Below are 23,948 nucleotides of genomic sequence, written 5' to 3'. Positions count from 1 at the left end.
GTTGAGATGGATACATGGTGTAAGAACTGAAAGACTAGTGAAGCCCAGGAGTATTCCAGGCTGCTGTTCCTTTTTGCTCTTCTTGTTGCAGTCTCTGCCAAGACATTTTGTTCTGGGAGTTATCCTGCACATTCAAAAACTGTTTTAATTATTTGGCAGTGCTTTATGCAAATTTTTCTGTATCTTATTGTGAACTCTTAAGCAGGCTTTCACTTCTCCTTTACCCTTAACTTTGTGTTACTTTAGCAGTAGGACCAGGCAAAAGTGAGTTTAAAATGCCATATCCAATTTAAAGTGAACTGGAGAAATGTAACTTGTCTTACGCTAAGGTTAATCTAGGCTATGTAAACTTATGGAAGAGGAACTACCAGACTACAGTACCAAGTTACAAGCTAAGATGCAGCCATAGTATAACAAGGATAGGACCTTTTGTATTGGAATACTCTATTGATGGAAGATAGTTATATTATTTCCCACTCTTGGATGCATATTTTAATTTGCTGATCAGATTTGAGATTGAGTCCTAATGGTATTACTCTTGGAGACGCTCAAAATCAGGAGACTGGACATTGTTAGGATGAATGATGAGAAACTTTAACAAACAAGAATACTGTAAAAAGTGAAAGGTGACAGAATTAGAGTCAGAATCCTAAATACAACATTTCTGCAGCATATCTGTTGTAAAATGTTCTGTTGTCTGCACTCAGGGATATAGAGAATTGTTGTAATGATTACCGCAAAGAAATAGAAAGGGACAACATGAAAAGAAAGATAAGACTACTCTTTCATTAGATCCAAGAAATTAAAGGAAAATATTAACCAAGATCATGGATACTGAAGAATCAACAAGGGAATATATTACCTGGCCAGGACAAAATACAGTGGTGCTTCGCTAAACGATTGCCTCGCGGGATGAAAAATCTGCAAGACGATTGTTTTTGCGATCACTATGGTGCCTCGCAAGACTTTTTTTCTATGACCGTGCTTCACAGGACTTTTTTTTTAGACTGATGCTTCGCAAGACTTTTTTTTGAGACCGATGCATAGGGAACCTCACAAGATGATTTTTTCACAAGACGATGATTTTCGCGGAACGAATTAAAATCATCTTGCGAGGCACCACTGTAAAGAGAAAAATGGAAACTATACTGAAGAACTATGAAGAGATCAAGGATGACATATTTCCTTCAAAGAAGAATCCTATGATAAAGAACCTGGAGCGAGAGCTGTTCCCAAAGCACTTAGAAGAAGTAAAGCTCCAGCAGTAGATGGAATATCAATATTTTCCCATGTATACGATGCTACTTTTTCCTAAGATTTTTACACTAAAAATTGAGTGGTGTCTTTTACACGGAATTAAGCTGAGATAGCTGAGGAGAGAACAAAATGGCACATACCTTGCCTCTGTAAACAGGCTTCCTTCAGTCACGAGGTCTGGCTTCCTTCAGTCAAGAGACTTAGCTTGCTCCAATCATGAACCTGATGGAACAGACATCAGCTGATGCTGTACAAACTAATTGGAACACACTTTGTTGAAAGTGGAGCCTGTGGGCTCAAATTTAATAGGGACTTGTAATGTCCGACATTCTGAGCCCAGAGGCTGTGTGTGTGTGTGTGTGTGTGTGTGTGTGTGTGTGTGTGTGTGTGTGTGTGTGTGTGTGAGAGAGAGAGAGAGAGAGAGAGAGAGAGAGAGAGAGAGAGAGATAAATGGAAAAATACAGTAGCTCATGTCCCAGAAAAACATCCTAACAAGAATAAGCCAATAAATATGGACAACAAAACAAAAGCCTACAAGAATGGAAATGTTCAATATACATTCCAATTCCACAGAAAGGAGATGTTAGAGATTGCAGCAACTATAGCAGAGGTCCCCAACCCCCAGTCTGTGGCCCGGTGCCACTCCGTGCTTTGAGCTGGTCCGGACCGTGGAGAAAGACCTCCCGCCCCCTGCATGCACTCACCTGCACAGCTGATTCGTGCATGTACACGCGCCCCAGCGCCATACTGCCGTTTGTGCATGCGCACGTGCCCAGACAAGGACCGTGCTGCCATTTGTGCATGCGTGCGAGCGCACACGTGCCTGCACAAGCGTCGCATCACAGTACGCGCTCGGTTGTGCGAGGGAGAGCGTGTGTTTGTTTGTGTATGCACACCAGTGTAGGGGTGCTCTGCCTTCTCCAGGTGGTCCATGGGGTGAAAAAGCAGAGAATTTATATGGCTTCTTAAAAACTTAGAGCATTTTGTAATGATAATCATATTTCAAAATTATTGTATTAAAATTACTTTTTAAAATTTAAATTCTGACATTGTCTGCAATGTCAGAATGATAGAATAGTAGATCAGAAAGGGATCCCAAGGTTCATCAGGTCCAACTCTCTGCTGATGTAGAAAATCCACAGCGGACAAATCCAACACTGACACATTGTCATTTGACCTCTTTTTAAGACGCTCAAATAAAGGAAAGTACACCACTCTCTGAGGCAGTCAGTGTAATGTTATACTGTATATCATTTCCTGCTCTGATTTATTCAGTATTAGCTCCTGCTCACTTTCTGTTGTTTTGATGCCATTCTTATCAAGCTCTTGCATTTTTCTGTTATTTCTAGCATCATTCTCTTTTCTGCTGCATATTTCAAATGAGACTAGAGGCTCATATAATATGGGTTTGTTTGCTGTCCTTCCTGAGGCAGACAAAGACAGGTTTTTCCTTAATGACTAATGGTCTGGAAGGGGTTTTAAATGGACTGTTGTCCATATATTTGTTTAATTCTTTTTTATATATTTGTATACTTACTGTTTTTAGCTTTTAAATACTGCTTTAATGCTATAAGCCACCTTGGGTCTTTTGGGGGAGAAAGGTAGAATAGAAATATTTAAAATAAATACATAAATAACTGTATGTTCCTGAAAAGGAGAGCTCCATGTCAGGGTCTTCTCCTGTCCCACGTACAATCACTTCATTTCATGACATTTCTCACTTATTGTTCTTCTGCTGCTAGTGGGGTGGAGTATGGATGCGGAAATGTAGCACAAGTGAAATATAATATAGAAGAAACATAGAAGAAATCCAACAATGGATTGCTATCTTACTAATGCAGTACATATTATGTACATTCTACTTTATGTTGTCTACATTATTTATGTTCTTGAGTGAGCAGTTTGATCTTAAAGGGTTGTGTCAGTGAATGAGGCTTATGCCGGAAGGTCAGAGAGCTGAGTCAGAACCAGAAGATGTGTCCCCAAGTTTATTTATTTGTACTTGGTGGGTCACTTTCAGCAAAGTTTGTTATCTTGGCTTCATAGCTATAAAATGAATTAAGTGGTGCCCTTCGTTGAGCAATTAAGCTTAATTGATGCCCTGAAATAAGAGCTGAGATCAGTAGAGGGTTGGATAGGAAGTAGATCAGAATCTGTGGATAATCTGGAAGACATATCTGGTTGATCTAAAGTACATAAGGATGTCTGGATTATGAGCCTTAGTGAGTTGGCAGCAGAGCCAGAGCTTGGGAGTTCCATTGCCCACTGTGCCTTTGAGCAGAGGAACAGCCTAGGTAGCTTCAGGCAAGCTGTACAGCCCCAAAATTCCCCTAGAAAAAGGAGCTAAGTGAAATAAATAAATGAACGACTTCTGAGTGGTTTCACCATAAGGCACAATCAACGTGATGGCTTGTAATCATTTTTAACAATCTTTTAAAAAGAGCAGCAAAAAAAGTGACACTACCCTAATAATGTGAAATCGGAGAACCATAGCATAACCAGAAATTGACTTTTGTTTGGAAACTGAGCTCCTTTTAGTTCTAGTACTCCAAATAATTTCATGGCTATAGAGTTCTTTAGTTCAAAGTGTATTAATGTTGCACCTGGCTCCAATTAGTAGATTTTAGGGCTGTAGTTTTTGATACTCTAGGTGAGCTTGAAATCTGCCCAGCTCTCAGCTTGCATGCACATAGATGTAGAGCAGGGGTAAGCAATTAATTTCTAGGGGGAGGGCACATGAAAAATCTGAACTGCGTTTGGGGGCCGAACCAACTTTACTTTAAAATAAAATGAAACAGCGATGTTATGATTGTTTTTATTTTTAAACTTGTTAATCTTCACAAATACTAAAGAGGTTTTTTGCAGTGTGTTAAAGATAAGTAGCTGATCAACTTTAGACAAAAAGCTTGATGTTCAACTTGTTCAGTGAGAGAAATCCAGTCTGTCTTGGTCTTGAACACCGGACTGGAGTGTCGACCGGCAGGCCAGATAGGAGCAGCTCACGGGCTATATGTGGACCTTGGGCCGCACTTTGCCCAGGTCTGATGTAGAGGGACAGATGGCTATTTGTCCCACGCCAACACACACACACGCTTTGTCAGAGCTTATGGGTGTACTGATTGAGATTGCCTTCTACTCTTGAGGAAGGAGACTTTCAAAGAATAGACACAACAGAAAAACATGCCTATCCTCACAAAACACTTTATGTAGTGCTTTGGATGACTTGCCAAAGTCATCGTTGGAAATGTCGTTAGAAGGAGGTCTGTTGAAATTAGTAGGGTGACTTCTGATTAAACAGGTTAGGGTCAGTGTAGAGACAAGTAAAATAATATTATAATATAACAAGAAATAACATTAAGTACTGTAATTTATTTTGAAATATTGATATTTAGCCATCTAAAGATTCATGGTTAAGTGTCCAATCAGAATTTCAGAGCTGGAAGAGATCCAAAGGGCCATCAAGCCTAGCTCCTTGCAATGGCAGGAAATCCACTGTTAAAGGAACCCATCAACCACCTTCCAAAGTAGTTTGTTCGACTTTCAACTTTTAACTGTTACTATTAGGATGTTCTTCCTAATGTTTAGACATTATTGCCTTTCTTCTAATTTGGATTCATTAATTTAACCCTATGGAGCTGAAGAATACTAGCTTACTCCATCTTCCACATACAGTAACAACTATTTAAATAGTTGTCGCCTCCGAGTCTTCTTTTTTTCTAGGCTAAACATGTCCACTTTCCTCAACTGTTATTTATGGGCCTAAGACAGAACTGTTTATGCTCCTCATTTCTCTCCGGGATGAAAAGGAGCCATTGGTTAGCCCTGTTTGAGCATGGCCTGTCAATCAGCTGCAAATATATCTAACAGTAGCATTGTCTAGGGTGCATTTAAGCAGCTTGATCACAAAAATATCACAGACGACCTTGTCAAAAGCTTTGCTGAAATCAAGATACATTAAACCACAGTATTTTCCTTCATCTACTAACCTTGTGATGGCTATCAAAAAAAGATAACCAAAAAAAAAATTTGCATGGCTTTTTTTTAAGCAGTCCATGGCAGTCCTTAGAAGTCACTGTTCTTTTTTAAGTGCTTGCAGACCAACTGCTTAATAATCTCTTCTGGTAGTTTTCCTGGTATCAGTGTCAAATTAACCAGCTGGTAGTTTCCTGGCTCCTCTCCTCTTCCCACCCACTGTTTTTGTTCTTTTTTTTTTTTAATGGGGAGACCTCCAGTCTAGTTCTTCAATAATTCTCAAAGATAACAGACAGAGGCTTTGAGATTATGTCCATAAATTCCTTTAGTGCTGTGGATGCAGTTAATCTGGCCCTGGAGACTTGGATTCATTTAAAGTAGCTAGGTGTTTTCATACCATCCCTTTGTCTATCCTGAGCAACAGCCCCCCTCCTTTCCTCCTCAGTTCCACTTGCCCCAAACTAGGAAATGTTTTCTTTTTTGGAATAAGACAGAGGCAAATTAGGTATTCAGCAGTTTTGATACGGAAGATTAAACAGCAGTTTCCAAATAATGATTTTACAATATATATTGTTTATGCTTCTTAATTAAGCCGTCTCCCAAATTCATTCAGAATGCTTGCAAGAGAACATCTGCTAGAGATGGTTCATATAACTTAAATTATGGATTTCCTTTATTTTAACAAGTAAGAAGGAATGCAGTACTGCAGTTGTCAGTTGTGATTGCAGTTGCCTAGAAAACTAAGCCAAACACTAAGAAGAAAGTTATCTTCCAGTTTACAAAATTACCCCTGAACTTGAGCTTGGATATGCATGAAATGTTGGCTGAATGTCAACTAGAGTATTCTGTTATAAAAATTGTATGTTTCCTTTGGTACAAACTCTGTTCAGTATTTTTACTGCTGTTAAATCATTTGTATTCAAATATATTTTCATTGCTGCGTATCTGTTTTCTACTCCTCTGCCATCAAGAATTCTGTGCTTCAAATAGGTTTCACACAGAAACAGTTTGGGAAAGTGAATTATCGTCATCTTGATTTTCTAGCATCTGGAGTCAGTTTGTTATGGTAACTAATTGGTTGCAGTGTTTGCCTGTATGTGCAGTTTACAGAGAAAAAGGTTGACCAACCGCTGTATTTACAGGCAAGCATTAATAGACTGGGAACTCTCCTTTTTTCTGATTAAAGTTGCATCAAAACAAATGTCCTGCATTAGTAGGGTGGGATTCAGCATCAGAAAAGTGATAGAAATTGTCCCTAGGTTGTTGGTGGTCATAGTGTTGATGATGGGGAGGGTGTAGATATAGATATACAGTGATATAAATATAGTTAAGTATCTACCCATTGTGCAGTGGTTAAACTGCAGTACTAAAGTCAGAACTCTGCTCACAACCTGAGTTTGAGCCCTGTGAGTTCAGGTACCCAGCTCAAGGTTGACTCAGCCTTCAATCCAATGTCAGTAACATGAGTACCATGGGGCGGGGGCCAAAGTGTTCCTTGTGTAATTACGTTGTAAACCACTCAGAAAGTGCTTTACCACTGTGGGGTGGTATATAGGTCAAACAATAACTATCAAATCACCGTTAATAGTTGATTCAGTAGATCTATACTTATTGGCACTAGTAGTTTGATTTAGGCCAAAGAGTCCTGTGGCTTCTTAAAAACTAGATTTTAATAGCATAAGTTTCTGTGGACACATTTTTTTAGGGAGGCCAGTATTATTTCCATAATGTAGATGGGAAGCAGGTTAACAGACAGTGATCTTTCTAGTGTAGGCTTAGGAAAAGCAGATGTTATTGGACTACAGGTACCTTCTTCTTTGGCAATTGGCTAAAGCTGATGATCAAACTGAAATTTGCTATCGCTTGATGTTGCAGTGGTACCATGTTTCCTAACTTCCTAGTTTTTCACATAAGTATTTTAGTTACAGTGGTGCCTCGACTTATGACCACTTCGAGTTATGACCAGCTCCAGCTGCAAAATTTTGCTTCTACTTGCGACCGGAGCTTCCACTTATGAACAGAAAAAGGCAGGGGAAAAAGGTGGGAAATTCAAGTTTCTATCTGTAGGTGGCGACGAGGCTGCTTCTTTGTAGCTCTTTCGCCCCAGCAGTTAAGAGAGTGTGCGTCATCATCGGAGGCTTGGGACTGCCTCCTGTGTTTGCAGGGAGGCTTCAGGCTGCCTTGTAAGGTAAGGTGCTGTTTTCTGCTTTTTAAAAACTGTTCTGGGTGTTTTTGCAGTGTGGTTTTGAGCTGGGGTTATGTTTCAGTGCTGTGATGGGTCTTGGGTTTTTTTGTTTGTTTTGTTTTTGGGTCCCCCCCATTCCGATGGGTCTTGGGGGGTTTGGTGGGTTTTTGGATTTTCCCCCATTTCCGATGGGTGTTGGGGGTTTCCTTGCTTTTTGGATTTTTCCCCCATTTCCGATGAGTCCTGAGGGAGTTTCCTTGCTTTTTGGATTGTTTTCCCCCATTTCCGATGGGTCTTGGGGAGTTTGTTTGATTTTTAGTTCCCCCCATTTCCGATCTTCCACGATCTGCTTGATTGCTTTTTGTTTCGTCTTGTTTGCATTTGCAATGGGTCTTGCATGTGTTATTGCTTTTTGCTTTGTTTTCTTTGCATTAGGTCTTGCACGCTTGATTTCTTTTTGTATTGTCTTGTTTGCATTTGCAATGGGTCTTGCACAGTTGATTGGTTTTTACTTTGTCTTGTTTGCATTTGTTTGCATTTGCACTGGGTCTTGCACGGTTGATTGCTTTTCTGCCCCCCCCGGCCTGGAAGGGATTAATCGCGTTTCCAACTGGTCTTGCAGTGATTTTTTTTAATGTTTGTGATTTTTTTTCCTTCGGCCAGAACGGAGGAATAGTATTTTAATGCATTCCAGTGGGAAATGCTGGTTCGACTTATGACCATTTCAAGTTACAACCATCTTCCTGAACCAATTAAGTTCATAAGTCGAGACACCACTGTACTTTTTTGCATCGTTTCATGTATCAGTCAATAGATCTATTCGGTTTATGCTCCCTCCACTTCCTCTTGCTTTTTCCTGATGCTGAAATGTTTTCTGTACAACACAAATATGAACCCTTTGGATTTTCAGATTATTTCTACTACAATTCCCATAATCCATTACCATGCTGCTTAAATTTTTCTAGAGTTGAAATCTAAATGTCTAGAGGAGCAGTAATCCCACATTTTGATATCCAGCTACATAACATTCAAAGTGACCTTGGCAGACTGATGTCACAGAGGAGGGTAGGAGGGGAGGGAGATAAATAAAGTGCATTGGACTCTATTTTGCTCTCCCAGGACGTTCTGTTACTGAGCATGATCGTAATATTTCAACAAAACATAAAGCAGATACAAGCCGTAAATTTAAAAAAAGAAAGAAAAGAAATCAGAGGAATATGTGTAATTTTCTCTCACTGACTGCATCTCAGCTTCTTTGCTTTTGGGAAGAGGACGTGATGTTCTTTGGCCAAAATGATTCACCATCTTGAATTGTACTATAGTTCTTTCTCCCACATAGTAAACAGACACGCAGAAAGTGTTGACTTGGAAAGCTGTGCAAGGCAAAACTGGCAGTAGAAGAAAGGGTTTTGTCTGCAAATTACCTAGCCAAGTAGATATTCTTTGTATTTACAAAATGTGTGCAATTTTTTTTAAAAGATGCTGATCTCTCCTAATTAGGAGGCCCAAAGATTTCTACAAGGAAAATAAATACTTGAACTGTTGCAGATCTGGCACAGAGAAGCTCACACTGTTACTTAATTGTATTTATTTTATTTAACACCTATTTTGTCTAGGCTTATAATATCATTTATTTAAGAGTGTGTTGTGATACAAAGTTTTTAGTATCCTGGTGAGAGTTGAACTGAAAAGATGTTTTAAGAGAAAAAAGTTTTGCTATTCAGTATCTTTTACTGAATGTTGAGATGAACCTTTTCACCTAAACCTTTAAAAATACATACTGTATCTCCATGAGAAAAGTCAATACAAATCTATATTTTCACCATTCACTAATCATAAATACGTGTTTTTACTCTGTCTACAGTTACATAGAGTTTGCATGCCTTTAATCTCCCCCTTTTTTATTTCCAGCTCAGTATCAGCAATCTGAGAATAGGACACAATCAGTAAGGTTACTTTAAAACAATTTAGATCAAAACAATAAAACCCACAATCTCAACCCATTAAAAATTCAAGGCGTGCTCTCACTGCGCCCCAAATGTTTGGCAAAAAGCTAGATTTTAATTCAGCACTAAAATAAGTGCAGCACTAGTCAGGCCTCCAAGGGGAAGGCATTCCATATCCAGAGTGCTACAGCCCCCTTAGAGCTTTCTGTAGCACAAATTGGTGGGTTATTGATGTAAAAAACAACTTGCTTATCTAAGGGAGGAAATAACTTGATTGCAATGACTTTTGTTTCATATTGGCCAGAATTTTGCCTCCCACACCCTTTTTCTTTCAGGTCTGGTTTGCATTAAAGTGTATTGTTTTGGTTTTTTTCTCAGGCTGTATTTCCTGAGAATGCTCGGCAAGTTAAATTTATCTCAGCATTTACTTCTGTCATACTATCGTAGCACCATTGAGAGTGTCCTAACCTATGGCATTCTGGCATGGTTTGGGAGTAGCTCTGTAGCGGACAAAAAAGCTCTACAGAGAACCATTAAAATTGCCCAGAATATCATCGGGCTCCAGCTACCAACCCTGGATGACATCTTCACATCCCGCTGTCTAAGGAAACCACATAGCATCCTGAGAGACTCTTCCCATCCTGCTTATAACTTTTTTGAACTGTTACTATCTGGCAGAAGATATAGAACAATTAAGACTCGGACCACACGTTTTCTCAGTAGTTTTTATCCCAGAGCTATAATTGCAATTAATAATGAGCTTAAAGACCACCAGTAGTGAATAATTAGTTGGACTGTGTTACTTGGCCTGCAGTGTAGATGTCTGTATTTTTAGTGGGGGTCTCTGGGTGTCTGTGAATTTCGTTGTATGTGTATATACTTACAATGACAATAAATAATAATAATAATAATAATAATAATAATAATAATAATAATAATAATAATAATAATAATAATAATTATTATTATTATTATTATTATTATTATTATTATTATTATTATTATTAGGTGTGAATGGAACTGATATAATCTGAATATAAATGCACTGTAGTGAGGAAGACTTGCTGGCACATCACCTCTGTGTGCTGTTCAGGTGCTAAATCTTGATTGGTTGCTCTAACAAGCCTATCTTTCAGCAGTTCTCTATCTCTAAACTTGGACAGCCTTTCAGATCGGGTTCATTAGTGGCCTGTGACAACCCTTCAGACAGGGAGCTGTCCTCTATAAAGTATGACACACAGCCACACGTGTTTGAGGGGGCATTCAGAATATTAGGATTTCTGCATCAGCTTCTGAACAGTTATAGGTACCTCTTATTTAAGTGTTAATCCTAAAATATCTTCTTTCTTACCCTCAACTGTTTGATTTTGTTTTCTCACAAATAGTCAACACCTCTCAAACAAGATTGTCAGGATATCTGGGTGTCCTAGAGCTTGGAAAAATCACTTTGGGGAATATAGCTTCTAGAATTGTCCAACCAGAATGACCACTAGCCGTGCTGACTGTGGGACTTTGAGAGCTATACCAAAAAAATAATTTTTCCAAGCTTTAGTGGATCCCGTCTACTGCCATCTTTGAGGTTGAGAGACAGATCTTCTGTTTATGAGGTGATGCTGTCAAAGTAGATGTGGTATGAAACCTTTCTAGAACTCTTAATATTCTTTCTTTTAGGGTCTGGGATTTGGAAGGAAACCTGAGAGTGTATTTTGTTCTACATTCTCCTGGAATGAGTGTGAACTGGCATCCTGAAGATGAATTAAAGGTTAATAGTCTTCTGATTCTCTTTTAAGATGTGCGGCTGCCCATGCATAACTCCACCCTGCTCTGCACAGCATTCCTCCTCCTCCACTCACAAACAATAAGTTTCCAGCTCCTTTGGTTCTGGTTGCAATGGAACCACATGCAGGGGATGGAGTTGTGCCCATGAGAGGCAGAGCCCCATCCAGCTGGGCTGAAAATGAGAGGGAACATTGCCTACCAATCACCCCTAATTTTGTTAGGTGATAACTCAGAACTGAAATCTGAGAATTCTGTCTGACAGAAACTATTCAAATGTGTGGCTGGGCATATATCTCCCATTCTTTTTGAACTAGATGCTACAGTGCTGATATGGTTGATATTAGTCTAGGAGCAGGAACACGTATTTTCAAAGCTCCAGTTGGCAATAAAAGCTACTGAGTGACCTTGGAGCAGCCATTAAGTCAATCTAACCAACCTCAATGGGAGGATGAAATGGCTGGGGGAGGGACCATATCTGCTCTCTTGAGCTCACACAGGAATAGTAATAAATATTAATTATGGACTGAGAGAACTATAATCCAAAATTTCTTGTTAGCACTGGCTTGCCTCCCTATTTGTCTAAGATCCCTAACCCACTGGATATCAGTCTTACAAATAAATGAATATTAGAATGTGGGGAACTGCACTTAGAGTCTCATACATGTAATATTTACATTCTTTCTGTGAGTTGACATGGTCTAGTTGGGTGTTTATTCTTCTGATTCTCAAAGGTACAATTGGTTAAAACCAAAGTCAACACAACTGAAATGTCTTCTAATGAAATAAGAGATTCTAAAAATCACCTGCTACTGACTTAAAACCCAAAATGTACTCAATGAAGGCTATGACACATTTCAAAATAGAGAGAAAACATTAGATATTTTGTACAGTAAAGGATGGCATACAATCAGATCAACTAGACCTCCCTGCCCCATTCCTGCCTAGGGAAAGGAACAGAGTTTTCTCTTTTTGCTCTGTGAAGGTACCTTAGATGTCTTCCAAAGTACAGAATGAAATCAAAAGTGAGATTGGTGTGAGGTAAAATCACATCATAAACTTGACTTCACCTTCCCTGCTTTGGGGAAAAGATGAAGTTGATCTCATGACTTCATTTTGCCCTTCAGATGCTGCATCCCACACAAGGACAAAGTAAAATTGAATGTGGGCCTCTTAGAATTATAATATTAATTGACTGTGATGATTTTAATTATTTGAATACTTAATTAATTTTAATGCATAGAGTGGTCCAACTTTGTTTGTTCGTTGAGTAAAAATATTTACTCTTTGTGACCCCTTGGACCAGAGCATGCCAGGCACTCCTGTCTTCCACTGCCTCCTGGAGCTGGGTCAAATTCATATTGGTAGCTTCAATGACACTGTCCAACAATCTCATCCTCTGTTGTCCCCTTCTCACACTTTCCCAACATCAGGGTCTTTTCCAGGCAGTCTTCTTTTCTCATGAGAAGTATTGGAACCTCAGCTTCACGATCTGTCCTTCCAGTGAACACTCAAGGTTGATTTCCTTCAAAATGGATAGGTTTGTTCTCCTTGCAGTTCAGGGGACTCTCAAGAGTCTCCTCCAGCACCACAATTCAAAAACATCAATTCTTCAGCAGTCAGCCTTCTTTATGGTCCAGCTCTCACTTCCATACATCGCTACTGGAAAAACCATAACTTTGACTATGCGGACCTTTGTTGGCAAGGTGATGTCTCTGCTTTTTAAGATTCTGTCTAGGTTTGTCATCACTTTCCTCCAAGAAGCAGGCGTCTTTTAATTTTGTGGCTGCTGTCACCATCTGCAGTGATCGTGGAGCCCAGGAAGGTAAAATCTGTCATTGCCTCCATATCTTCCCCTTCGATTTGCCAGGAGGTGATGGGACCAGTGGCACTCTCCTCTTTCTCCTTCATTAAGAGGTTCTTTAATTCTTCCTCACTTTCTGCCATCAGAGTGGTATCGTCTGCATATCGGAGGTTATTGATATTTCTTCCGGCAGTCTTAATTCCGTTTTGGGATTCCTCTAGTCCAGCCTTCCGCATGATGTATTCTGCATATAAGTTAAATAAGCCGGGGGACAATATACAGCCTCGTTGTACTCCTTTCCCAATTTTGAACCAATCATTTGTTCCATATCCAGTTCTAACTGATATTTCCTCTCCTGAGGTTTCTCAGGAGATAGATAAGGTGATCAGGCACTCCCATCTCTTTAAGGACTTGCCATAGTTTGCTGTGGTCCACACAGTCAAAGGCTTTTGCATAATCAATGAAGCAGAAGTGGATGTTTTTCTGGAACTGACTTTCTCCATAAACCAGCACATGTTAGCAATTTGGCCTCTAGTTCCTCTGCCCTTTTGAAATCCAGCTTGTACTTCTGGGAGTTCTTGGTCCACATACTGCTGAAGCCTACCTTGTCGGATTTGGAGCATAACCTTGCAAGCGTTTAAAATGAGTGCAATTGTACGGTAGTTGGAGCATTCTTTGGCACTGCCCTTCTTTGGGATTGGGATGTAGACTGATCTTTTCCAGTCCTCTGGCCACTGTTGAGTTTTCAAAACTTGCTGCCATATTGAGTGTAGCACCTTAACAGCGTCATCTTTTAAGATTTTAAATAGTTCAACTGGAATTCTATCACCTCCTTGTTGTTAGTGATGCTTCACTCTCCAGGATGCCTGGCTTAAGGTGGGCAACCACACTATTTGAGGTGGCCAGGAATCCATATCTTTCTGGTATAATTCCTGTGTGTATTCTTGCCACCTCTTCTTGAGGTCTACTGCTTCTGTAAGGTCTGTACCATTTTTGTCCTTCATCATGTCCATATACAAGGGCCTAGAATATATGTCCAATATTCTGGAGTGAATTCAAGAAGAAGGTATGCCCAAAATACGATTTGAGGCTACATTGTAATAATTCATTATTATAACATATAGACAAACTTCATATGCTATAATCATAATACTGTAATCTAGGCCAGTATAGCATCACAATAGACATCAGTGCATGAAATATGCACTTGTGTAACATATTATGTGTATCACTGTCAACTATGCTATATGTGTATCACTGTCAACAATGCTTAGTGCTGTAACTAATACATCAGAACATCAAGTATAATACAGCGCATAGTAAATGTTTTCCAACAATAAACATAACCCACTATTATCTTTTTTTTCTAGTTGATGGTTGCAGAGAAGAATGGGACTATACGGTTCTATGATCTTAGGACCCATCAAGCGATTCTATCCCTCACAACTGATCAAACACCTCTGATGTCTGCAAGCTGGTGTTTAAAAAATACTTTTAAAGTTGGTGCAGTTGCTGGAAATGACTGGTTTATCTGGGACATTACTCAGTCTAGGTATAGTTTTGGATAGCATCTGGTTAATTTCTGTTTCCCAGCTTCAAGATGTTAGTTAAAAGGAGGGGGCACTGAATATACACAAAAAGCTGCAGTCACCCCTGCCCATTGCAATGTAAGTTGTTTACTTCTTTACTATAAATTAGAATGCAGGTGAATTAAAATGAAATGTTATGTAAACAAATCTAACATAGAAAAGAAGCAGTTAGCAATGGATTATTACACAATGGAGAAGTGTAAACATCTAGGAGATGGAGTGGGTAACTTAGTTTTCCATCTATTAGACTCCATAATAGCAAACAGTATAAACTCAACTACTAACTACATATAGGCCAATATGCTTAATTTTGACTGGGTCATTCCAGTGATCATTTATGTGCACATGTATACACACAGAGCACCTTTTTATGCATTTGTTAAGTATGAACACTGCTTCCAACTGATCATGTAAACACTGAGTACACTGTATCTGTTTTTGTACTACAAACTGAAACATAATCTGTAACACTATCCAAAAAGGGGGGAAAGTGTTTTTTTTTTCTTGGTTAAACTGACTGTTTCATCTTCTCTTCACTCCTTATTTCAGTCTATTTTCTCAATAGGATAGCAGAAAATATAAAATATTAACAATACAGTATAGAGAACAACAGGAAAGAAAAAAATCTACGATATTTCTGAAGCTGAAACTGAAGCTGGGTGCACTGACACTATTTTGCTTTGAAAAATAATTCGACTATGTCATATTACATATGCACCAACTATTTATTGTACCATTACTTTCACACACATTTCCAAATTTCATTAAAGTTCTATGGGAACACAGCATTGTTACACTTTTTGCTAAAGTGGCAGTTGTTTTTCAGATAAGGCTGTTTAAGAGGAAATTAACATACAGTGGTGCCCCGCATAGCGATGTTAATCCATTCCAGATTAATCATCGCTATGCAAAAACATCGCTAAATGGATCAAAAAACCCCATAGGAACGCATTAAACAAAGTTTAATGCGTTCCTATGGGGCCCCAAACTCACAGTTCAGCGAAGTTCCTCCATAGCGCCGCCATTTTCGCGCCCTCGGTAAGCGAGGGCAGGGCGCAAAAATGGTTGCGGCGGCCATTTTGGGCATCCGGCAGCCATTTTGGAACCGCCGATCAGCTGTTTAAAAAACATCGCAATGCGATGTTTTGCCATTGAAAACATCGCAATGCAATTGCATTAGTGGTCTGAAAAAACAGATCGCTATGCGGATTCGTCATCAAATGGTGCGATCGTTAAGCGAGGCACCACTGTACTTTTCTAGAGTTTCTGGTAGAGTCAGGTGTTGCTATCCGAAATGGTAGGCAGTTTCTCTGGAGGATTTATTATTTATGAAATTGAATATGAATATCAATATAAAAATATCACTGCTTTCCTTCACAGTTACCCTGCTGAGAAGAGACCTGTCCATGCAGATAGAGCCAGATTATTCAGGTTTGGTCTGAGCATTTTTTTTTTCAATTGAAGTTGCATCTCTTGGAGTATCTTCCAGTGAATATTTTTTTTGACATAGTCATATTATGGTGGGAGAGATTTAAACATACTACTAACTTTCTCATTGATTTGGAAGCTGAGTGTTTAACTTTGAGACATGACTTATATAATCAGCATAATCTATTTTAATAGTTTGTAAGAAGCTTTGTTGTTTGTGTTTCTATACATCTAGGTGGTCCAAAGTCAATGAAAACTTGTTTGCAACAACTGGTTATCCAGGAAAAATGAACAGTCAGCTTCTAGTTCATCATTTAGGACATTCACAGGTATAATTTTATGAAAATCTGAAATGTAAACATTATGCTCACTTTTTCCCCCGAAATTTCGGATGGCTCTAGGAATTTTGCATGATTGCAAGACAGAGTAAATATAGTCCATTGTTTGTTCGTCATGAGTCTGAAAGTGAATACAAGTGGATTTGGTGTAATTCTGAAGCCTCCTTATCAAACTATCTTAAGGAACAATGTCTGCAGTTACAGTGTCCAGAAGAGAGGAAATAAAAAGCACTTAGGCTGAACTCCAAAGAGCTGTTTTAAATATCCTCTATCCAAGAGTTTCTGCATGGCCAGGTTTTCTTTTAAGTTACTATTAAACAGCAGATTCCCAAATAGCATGCCATACTGCAGTTTTTGTTTTAAGTTGCATCAGTTTCAGAAATATTTGGCCAAGTAGGAGGGAGACCTGCTGTTCAAGAAACAAAGCTCCCTGCAGATTTTGGCTGTAGTATGTAGCTAAGAATGACATTAAGCATGTTAGAAACCACAAGTCCTGATTCATTTAGCTTTACAGTGTAAAAGGCAATTAGTTTTATTTCGCTGTGATTGACTCCTCATGAAATATATTTGTAGGTACTAAGGTTTGTTTGGATGCTAACTGGCTGCAGGTGCACTCCTGGGGCTCCCATCTAACTTCTGACATTTGCTGCTCACTATACATGTTGAACTGATTGTGGAACTAAGTTTGTAATATACACATGAGAACGGCCTCTTTGAATTGACTGAGTCCATAATCATTTTTCCTCTTACTACTTTTGACTGTTGAGGTTTTTTTTTTAAGAATACATGCAAATACTCATGCAGGTGAAGCTCTGATTCCTAGTATGTAGCACATCTAAGGGGGAATTGGGTGAAGCAGCTAATATAATTTTTGAGGTGATATGTTGGAAATGACCATAGGAGTACTAATTTCTATGTTTCAGTTATTCACTAAGCAGAACAAGCTTTCAGGATACACAAAGCACAGACTTAACAGATCTTGCCGGGAGTCCAGCCAGGAGCCAGAGCCTGGCTGGGATCGGTCCTTGCCTCCCAGCCGGACCCACCACCGCCACATCCCTTTCCCTAACCGTTGGGCCAAAAGAGCTACAAAGAAGCAGCCTCTTTGCCACCAACGATTGTTGTTTTTTTTTTAAATTTCCCACCCTTTTCCCCTGCCTTTTTTTGTTCGTAGGTCAAAGCTCTGGCCACAAGTCAAAGCAAAATTTTGCGGTCGGAGCTGTTCGTAAGTCAATTTGTTCGTAGATCAGGGCATTCGTAAGTCAAGACACCACTGTAGCGACACAAGTCCCAAGATAGAAGGAAGCATTAAGAATACTCAAAAAGTGGACTGGCAGTTAGTCTTTTCTTTTAAATTCATGCTGGATTTCATTTAGGTGATGTGTTTCGTTTGACCAGATAGGCGGTGTATAAATAGGATAAATAAATAAATAAATAAATAATTTAGGGAAAAGACTCATGGCTGATTTCCTTCCTAGCCAGAGATCGTAGAGGGTCACACCAAAGTTCCTTCAGAGCCTCAGCATTTGGTTTCTACCAATAGCCAGCCTGCTATGCATGGGGAGTTCATAAGCAAGACATGGGCAGAAACACCATCATTTGTTTGTCCCCAAGACTTAACATTTACAGGCTGAAGACTCTGAATGCAGAATAGGACAGTTGTGGTAGTTTTCCGTGACAAATTCTGAATCTAGGTAAAACAGAAAGGTGAACAAGCCCAGTTTATCCCTAAACCAATATTAGAAACTTCACAGAAGCAGTAAGCACAGGACCAGACTGAAGATGAATCAGTTGCTTCAGATGGTAGGTTCCAGATACAGTACTAGCCTGTTGCAAGAAATTTGAGTAGAGGGCTCAGTTTCAAGCAGCTTTTGGACTGAAGACTTTTATGGTAGAATCTGATCTTCGTAAGTACTAAAACATGCTCTTCTAGCTTCCTATTTAAGATTATAAGCAAGCTCCTCAGAGATGGATGAAATCACTTTAGAAAGCAAATGCGGTAGAGAAGATGACTAGATAATATGGATCATAACACAGAAGATGAAGAATTCTTTAAAGCTATTTAGAAATTGATTACTTGTATAACTTGAATAGCAAGGCTAACTTTAAAAAAATCTCTTTTTCTCTCTGCAGCCCATTCTTATTGGTTCTGTGCCTGTAGGATCTGGCTTAACGTGGCATAGGACACTTTCATTATGTGCCATGGGAGGAGATCATAAAATCCTTTTTTGGGTAACAGAAATGTAAACATCTGTACATATCATGGGATATTGGTGTGCTGAGCAGATTATAGCATATACCGTATTTTAAAATTAGATGTAAAAACAAAATAAAAGTAAAAAAATAAAAAGACAAAAACATGGTGGCATGTTAAACTTTTATATTTTTTTATGTCAGCTTTATTATATTTACCAGCCAAATAATCTAAGTGCCAAAATAACTGTATGCAGAAAATAAATAAAAAAACATTTTCAAGGTAAAATAGCTTGTCTCTGGATTGTATCTTCATCAAATTTTTAAAAATGGGAATATGTTAATGTCTCTCCCAAGCAGAATACATACTTATTTAAGGATTAGAGTGTGCATGGAAAAAATTCCAGGTAGATTTCACATTGTATTTTGGTCAGCTGTATTGAATCTCTAAAATCCTGAATTGCAAGCATTTATGAAAGTGAAAACTGCTAGATTTCACAGCTAACTTTGATATTTTCCATATATCTAAAAGCAAAAACTTAAGTCAGAATTCTATTCTATAGAACACTTCCCATTTTCTAGAAATTAAAGGTTCTTCTGCATAGTTTGCTGAGCAAAAAGATGCATGGCCACAGTAAAAATGTATGGATTGCATTAAGGGTAAATTTATGGTTGAAGAATCACTAGAGTTTGTGAACTGCAGGGGATTGTGACCTTACATAAAGGCCGCTTACATAAATCAAAGATTATTTTACTTTTGTTAAAAATCGAAGCTGGTGAGGGTTCAACTGACATAGCTGATCGCATGTGCTTTGAGTTAAAATTGCCCCCTTCTAACCCAAAAATCATATAGTACATATCAGTGTGTTATGATCATTTTGTTACACGTTAACATTCTGATTGTATTAGTTGTTTGACTTGTTGCCACAAATGTAAAAGCTACAATATGCAGTTTACATAAATGTACATTAAAACTATATATTTTCCACAGATGTTAATGTTGTTTATGACTACAAATTTGCATATCTCCCTCCCTTTCATTTCCTCTGTAATTTCTTTTCCCCACATTTATTTTGAGATCCGCAACAGAATGTCCTAGGGAACTAAAGTGTTCTGAAACAGCCATTATATTTCTGATATCCTCTTCAGTCTCCCAGAGTATCCTCTTGAAATGTTCTGAAATTGTATACAAAATCTCAGTTCTGTTTTAGTAATTTGCATTCTTATAAATAAGAAATTGGTCTGATGGCATTGCTGTTCTTCCAGTGCAGTCTTGTGAAAGTGTCTTTGAAATACAGAGACTTGGAGAAGTTCATGGGAAATTGGGGAGATCGGGTAGAGACCCTGCTGTTTGTTTTTTTTTTAAACCTTTTCAGGCGTTCACTGAACAAGTTTAGTAAACATACATGTTGTGTGTCTGGATGATCAGGTGACATCTTATCTGGCAGTTACCTTGAACTAAGTAGCACTTTCTTTCTGTGTAGTGAGCTTATTGCTTAGTCTAGACGTTGTTTTCACTTCTATGCTGATTATCAGGGGAACACCTTGGTGATTGTCAGATTTATATAAGCAAGCATATGAAATTCATATAAACCATTGTAAGGCAGAAAGGCATGTCCACTTGCCAGATTCCTTGGCTGTTTAGATTAGTGATAATTAAAGAGAGCTGTTGCGAGGGAGTTCTGATTGGTTATTTTGTATATTTGTTTGTTTGCTCAAGGGAATGGTCCAATAAAAATTATTACCAATCATGTAGTATCACGTTTTCTGAATCCTCTCATTGTTTTCACTGGTGATGGACACAATATGTAGCCTTTCTGTCAAAACAAACTTTGTATTTCTTCTTGGTTAAATTCCATAACTACCACAATTCCAATGCTCATCCTTTAACTGATGTTCCTTATTTTGTAATTGTCTTTCAAAACGAACAATTGAGTTGCTGTCTTTCTCTCCCATTGAGCTGGCCCTGTGCATTTAAACAGAACACACAGAAATGTGGCAAAGGTTCTGCTATGATTTACCTCCATGTCAGCAACACCTACTTAGTTTTCTGTATACCAAGCTGCTCCTTAAAGGAACTGGAATAGGGCCAATGTGAAGTTGCATCCTGCATTCAGTGATACTGCACTATGGAAGACCCATTGCAACAGCAGATGCACATTTTCAGAATTAGCTCAAGAAAAAAAGTACATTTTGTACACTTGCACAAGTGGTTGGGCAAGTTCTTTCATGGCCTCTTCTGCAACTGTTTTACAACCACATGCATGAAGAGTCAGGGTTCTCGATCACATGTGAAGACAGTGGCAAGCAGAGGACAGGGCTAGAACTGTTCCCCTCATCATACTTTCTGATTGATGACTCCTTTCAATGTCTGAACAGGATAAGCAAGTGGATTCTTTGATACTGTCAATGGGAGAACATAATTCTTTACACTTAAAAGTAGTGACTGGGGAAGGGAGAGACGGAACAGACAGAGGAGCACAAAGTTTTGTTGTCTTGACACTTCACAGCTGCTCCCTGCCCTGCATCATCTGTTGCCTAAGCTGTCCACTTTGATACTTTTGAACATTTCTTGATTCTGATTTGTTATCATATATGTGTATTGTAAAGCCACCTAGGAAAAAAAATTTGCTCGGCAGGATATAAATTTGTAAACTCGTAAAATACAATGGATAGAATCCTTGGTTTTATGCACACAAGAAATCATGGAAGTCACCACAGTGAGATGCCAGGTACATGGCAGATGCAGTTGGACACATGACAACATGAGACTGGCACCTCATTAATGAGCGCCTGCACCTTCTGCAATACCTCTTGCATGCATATAAAAGTGATAGGATGGTTTTCAAACTTTTATATTTTACACCCACCCAAGCTTTGTACATGATCATGATTTTAACTCTTTCCATTTGACTAGCAGCTGATCTCAGTGGGATCCCTTAAACCCATTTTGCACATTTGCCAAAATCCAAATAAAACTGTCACTATCCCATACCTACTTACCTAATAAAAATTCTACTGAATTCAATGGAGTTTACTCTTGAGCAAACACGTTGTTGATTAGGCATCCTTCAGTCTCGAGAGACTATGGTAACATGCTCTGTAGGATTGTGCTATTAACCATACCACAACCACATAGAAATTAACCATGATGAATCTGTCCTATAGATTTCGTTGGGCTTTAGCTTTCTCTGGGTTTGGACCAGTGTTGTGTGGAGACAACATGACAATGATATATGGCTGCTGTTGCAGCACTAGGAGAAAAAGATCAACATTTAAAGGTGATGAAAGTAGCCTCAGCTATAAACTCCACACTGTTCTCTTTTTGTATTACCATAGATCAGAATAGCTGTTACCTGTGATTTCAGACAAACACTTGGTTTTTTTGTCTGTACATGCTTATGTCCTATTTCCTTTTCACCTTGATTATTTAACCTCCTCTCCTGCAGCTTACAATCTAAATAGTTTCAAATGATTCTTTTTGAGTACATTGCGCTAATGCAGCTCAGTCTCATACATGTTTATTTCTTTGGCACATGACACTAATTTTTGGGAAAAATATAAGTATACAACCTACCAATAGGCTGCCTATCACCTTATGGACATAGAGAATTGATAGGGACTGATCCAGCTGAATGAATTTTTTGGATAGTCATTGAGTGTAGCTGGCTTTGTCTTGATGAGCATCTGCACTTGTAAGTATACCGCTACATTACTGCTCTTAGATTATACCCAACTGAAAAAAGGCTAAAGATTGTTGTTTAGTTGTTTAGTCGTGTCTGACTCTTCATGACCCCATGGACCAGAGCACGCCATGCCCTCCTGTCTTCCACTGCCTCCCGGAGTTGGGTCAGATTCATGTTTGTAGCTTCAATGATACTGTCCAACCATCTCTTCCGTTGTCATCCCCTTCTCCTCTTGCCTTCACACTTTCCTAACATCAGGGGCTTTTCCAGGGAGTCTTCTCTTTTCATGAGATGGCCAGAGTATTGGAACCTCAGCTTGAGGATCTGTTCTTCCAGTGAGCACTCAGGCTTGATTTCCTTTAGAATGGATAGGTTTGTTCTCCTTGCAGTCCAGGGGACTCTCAAGAGTCTCCTCCAGCACCAGAATTCAAAAGCATCAATTCTTCGGCGATCAGCTTTCTTTATGGTCCAGCTCTTGCTTGCATACATCACTACTGGAAAAACCATAGCTTTGACTATGTGGACCTTTGTTGGCAAGGTGATGTCTCTGCTTTTTAAGATGCTTTCTAGGTTTGTCATCGCTTTCCTCCCAAGAAGCAGGCGTCTTTTAATTTTGTGGCTGCTGTCCCCATCTGTAGTGATCATGGAGCCCAGGGAAGTAAAATCTGTCACTGCCTCCATATCTTCCCCTTCTATTTCCCAGGAGGTGATGGGACCAGTGGCCATGATCGTAGTTTTTTTTTATGTTGAGCTTCAGACCATTTTTGTGTTCTCCTCTTTCACCCTCGTTAAGAGTTTCTTTAATTCCTCCTCAATTTCTGCCATCAGAGTGGTATCATCTGCATATCTGAAGTTTTTGATATTTCTTCCAGTAATCTTAATTCCAGTTTGGGATTCCTCCAGTCCAGCCTTTTGCATGATGTATTCTGCATATAAATTAAATAAGCAGGGAGACAATATACAGCCTTGTCGTACTCCTTTCCCAATTTTGAACCAATCAGTGTTTCCATATCCAGTTCTAACTGTTGCATTGGCAAGCCACTCCAGTATCTTTGCCAAGAAAACCCCATGAACAGAAACAAAAGGCTAAAAGGCTAAAGGTTACTGACAATAATTCTGATCTCAGTGAAGTACAGTTCACAAAGACTGCATGGCACTGAAAAAGTTTTCTGTCTACCTAATATGTACATAAAGGCAATGCATGCAGTGAGTAACATGGAGACACCGCCCCCCTTTCGTGCAATTTAAATTGAGTTGTTGAATACTTACTAACTACATAAGGAATACAGTCTAATGTCATAATCAGTATGGCACATATAGATATACAGAGAAAGCATTAATGGGAAACACTCCATCATCTCTCCTTTATAAACTGAACATATGGGATGCAACTCCAGAAATACGTTCTACTTCATCCTTTAAAAAGCAGACAAATAAAAATCTGTTATATTACAGCTGCAACTCCAGTTCACATACCTATGCCACAACATCTGTACTATTTCCCAAATCTATTTTTTCCTTTTCTTTGCGGACGGAGGAAATCATGGAAAAATATGCAGCAGCATTTCAAATACGATTTAGAAACAGAAATAAGACTAGGCAGAGAGACACAGAAGTTATATACCTATTGAAACAAAAATCGGTTTTGGTTTTCTTGAGGCGACTGTTTTAACTTTCGAGTGACCGAACTACAGCTCCCAGGATGCAAGGCGGCCGGACTCGCGAATGCTTCCCTTCACGGTGTTCTCCTGCCTTCTGAGTGCTAAGGGGGCGG

General features: G+C 39.0%; 1 protein-coding gene and 1 long non-coding RNA gene across 4 annotated transcripts in view; one reads left to right on the top strand and one right to left on the bottom strand.

Moving 5' to 3' along the window:
• NUP37 (nucleoporin 37) overlaps window positions 1–20,239 on the top strand; it is a 29,439-nt gene extending 9,200 nt beyond the window's left edge. For all 3 annotated transcript variants that reach the window (XM_073000025.2, XM_073000026.2, XM_073000027.2), the window contains exons 6-10: window positions 11,032–11,122; window positions 14,311–14,492; window positions 15,910–15,960; window positions 16,193–16,286; window positions 18,429–20,239. In XM_073000025.2, the coding sequence (XP_072856126.2) occupies window positions 11,032–11,122; window positions 14,311–14,492; window positions 15,910–15,960; window positions 16,193–16,286; window positions 18,429–18,542 (532 nt within the window). In that variant the 3' untranslated portion in view covers window positions 18,543–20,239. The remainder of the gene's footprint in view (window positions 1–11,031; window positions 11,123–14,310; window positions 14,493–15,909; window positions 15,961–16,192; window positions 16,287–18,428) is intronic.
• A 1,745-nt stretch (window positions 20,240–21,984) lies between these two features.
• Window positions 21,985–23,937, bottom strand: LOC140707300 (uncharacterized). The gene is made up of 2 exons (XR_012087242.2): window positions 23,799–23,937; window positions 21,985–23,100 (listed from the first exon to the last, which is right to left on the bottom strand). It is a non-coding gene; the product is annotated as an uncharacterized LOC140707300 (long non-coding RNA).
• Between the last annotated feature and the right edge of the window lie 11 nt (window positions 23,938–23,948).

This window comes from Pogona vitticeps, chromosome 5 (genome assembly GCF_051106095.1).
Source record: "Pogona vitticeps strain Pit_001003342236 chromosome 5, PviZW2.1, whole genome shotgun sequence".
In the NCBI taxonomy this organism is placed as follows: domain Eukaryota; kingdom Metazoa; phylum Chordata; class Lepidosauria; order Squamata; family Agamidae; genus Pogona; species Pogona vitticeps.
Note: the sequence above shows the minus strand (reverse complement) of the source record. Positions and strands in the feature narration are given on the sequence as shown.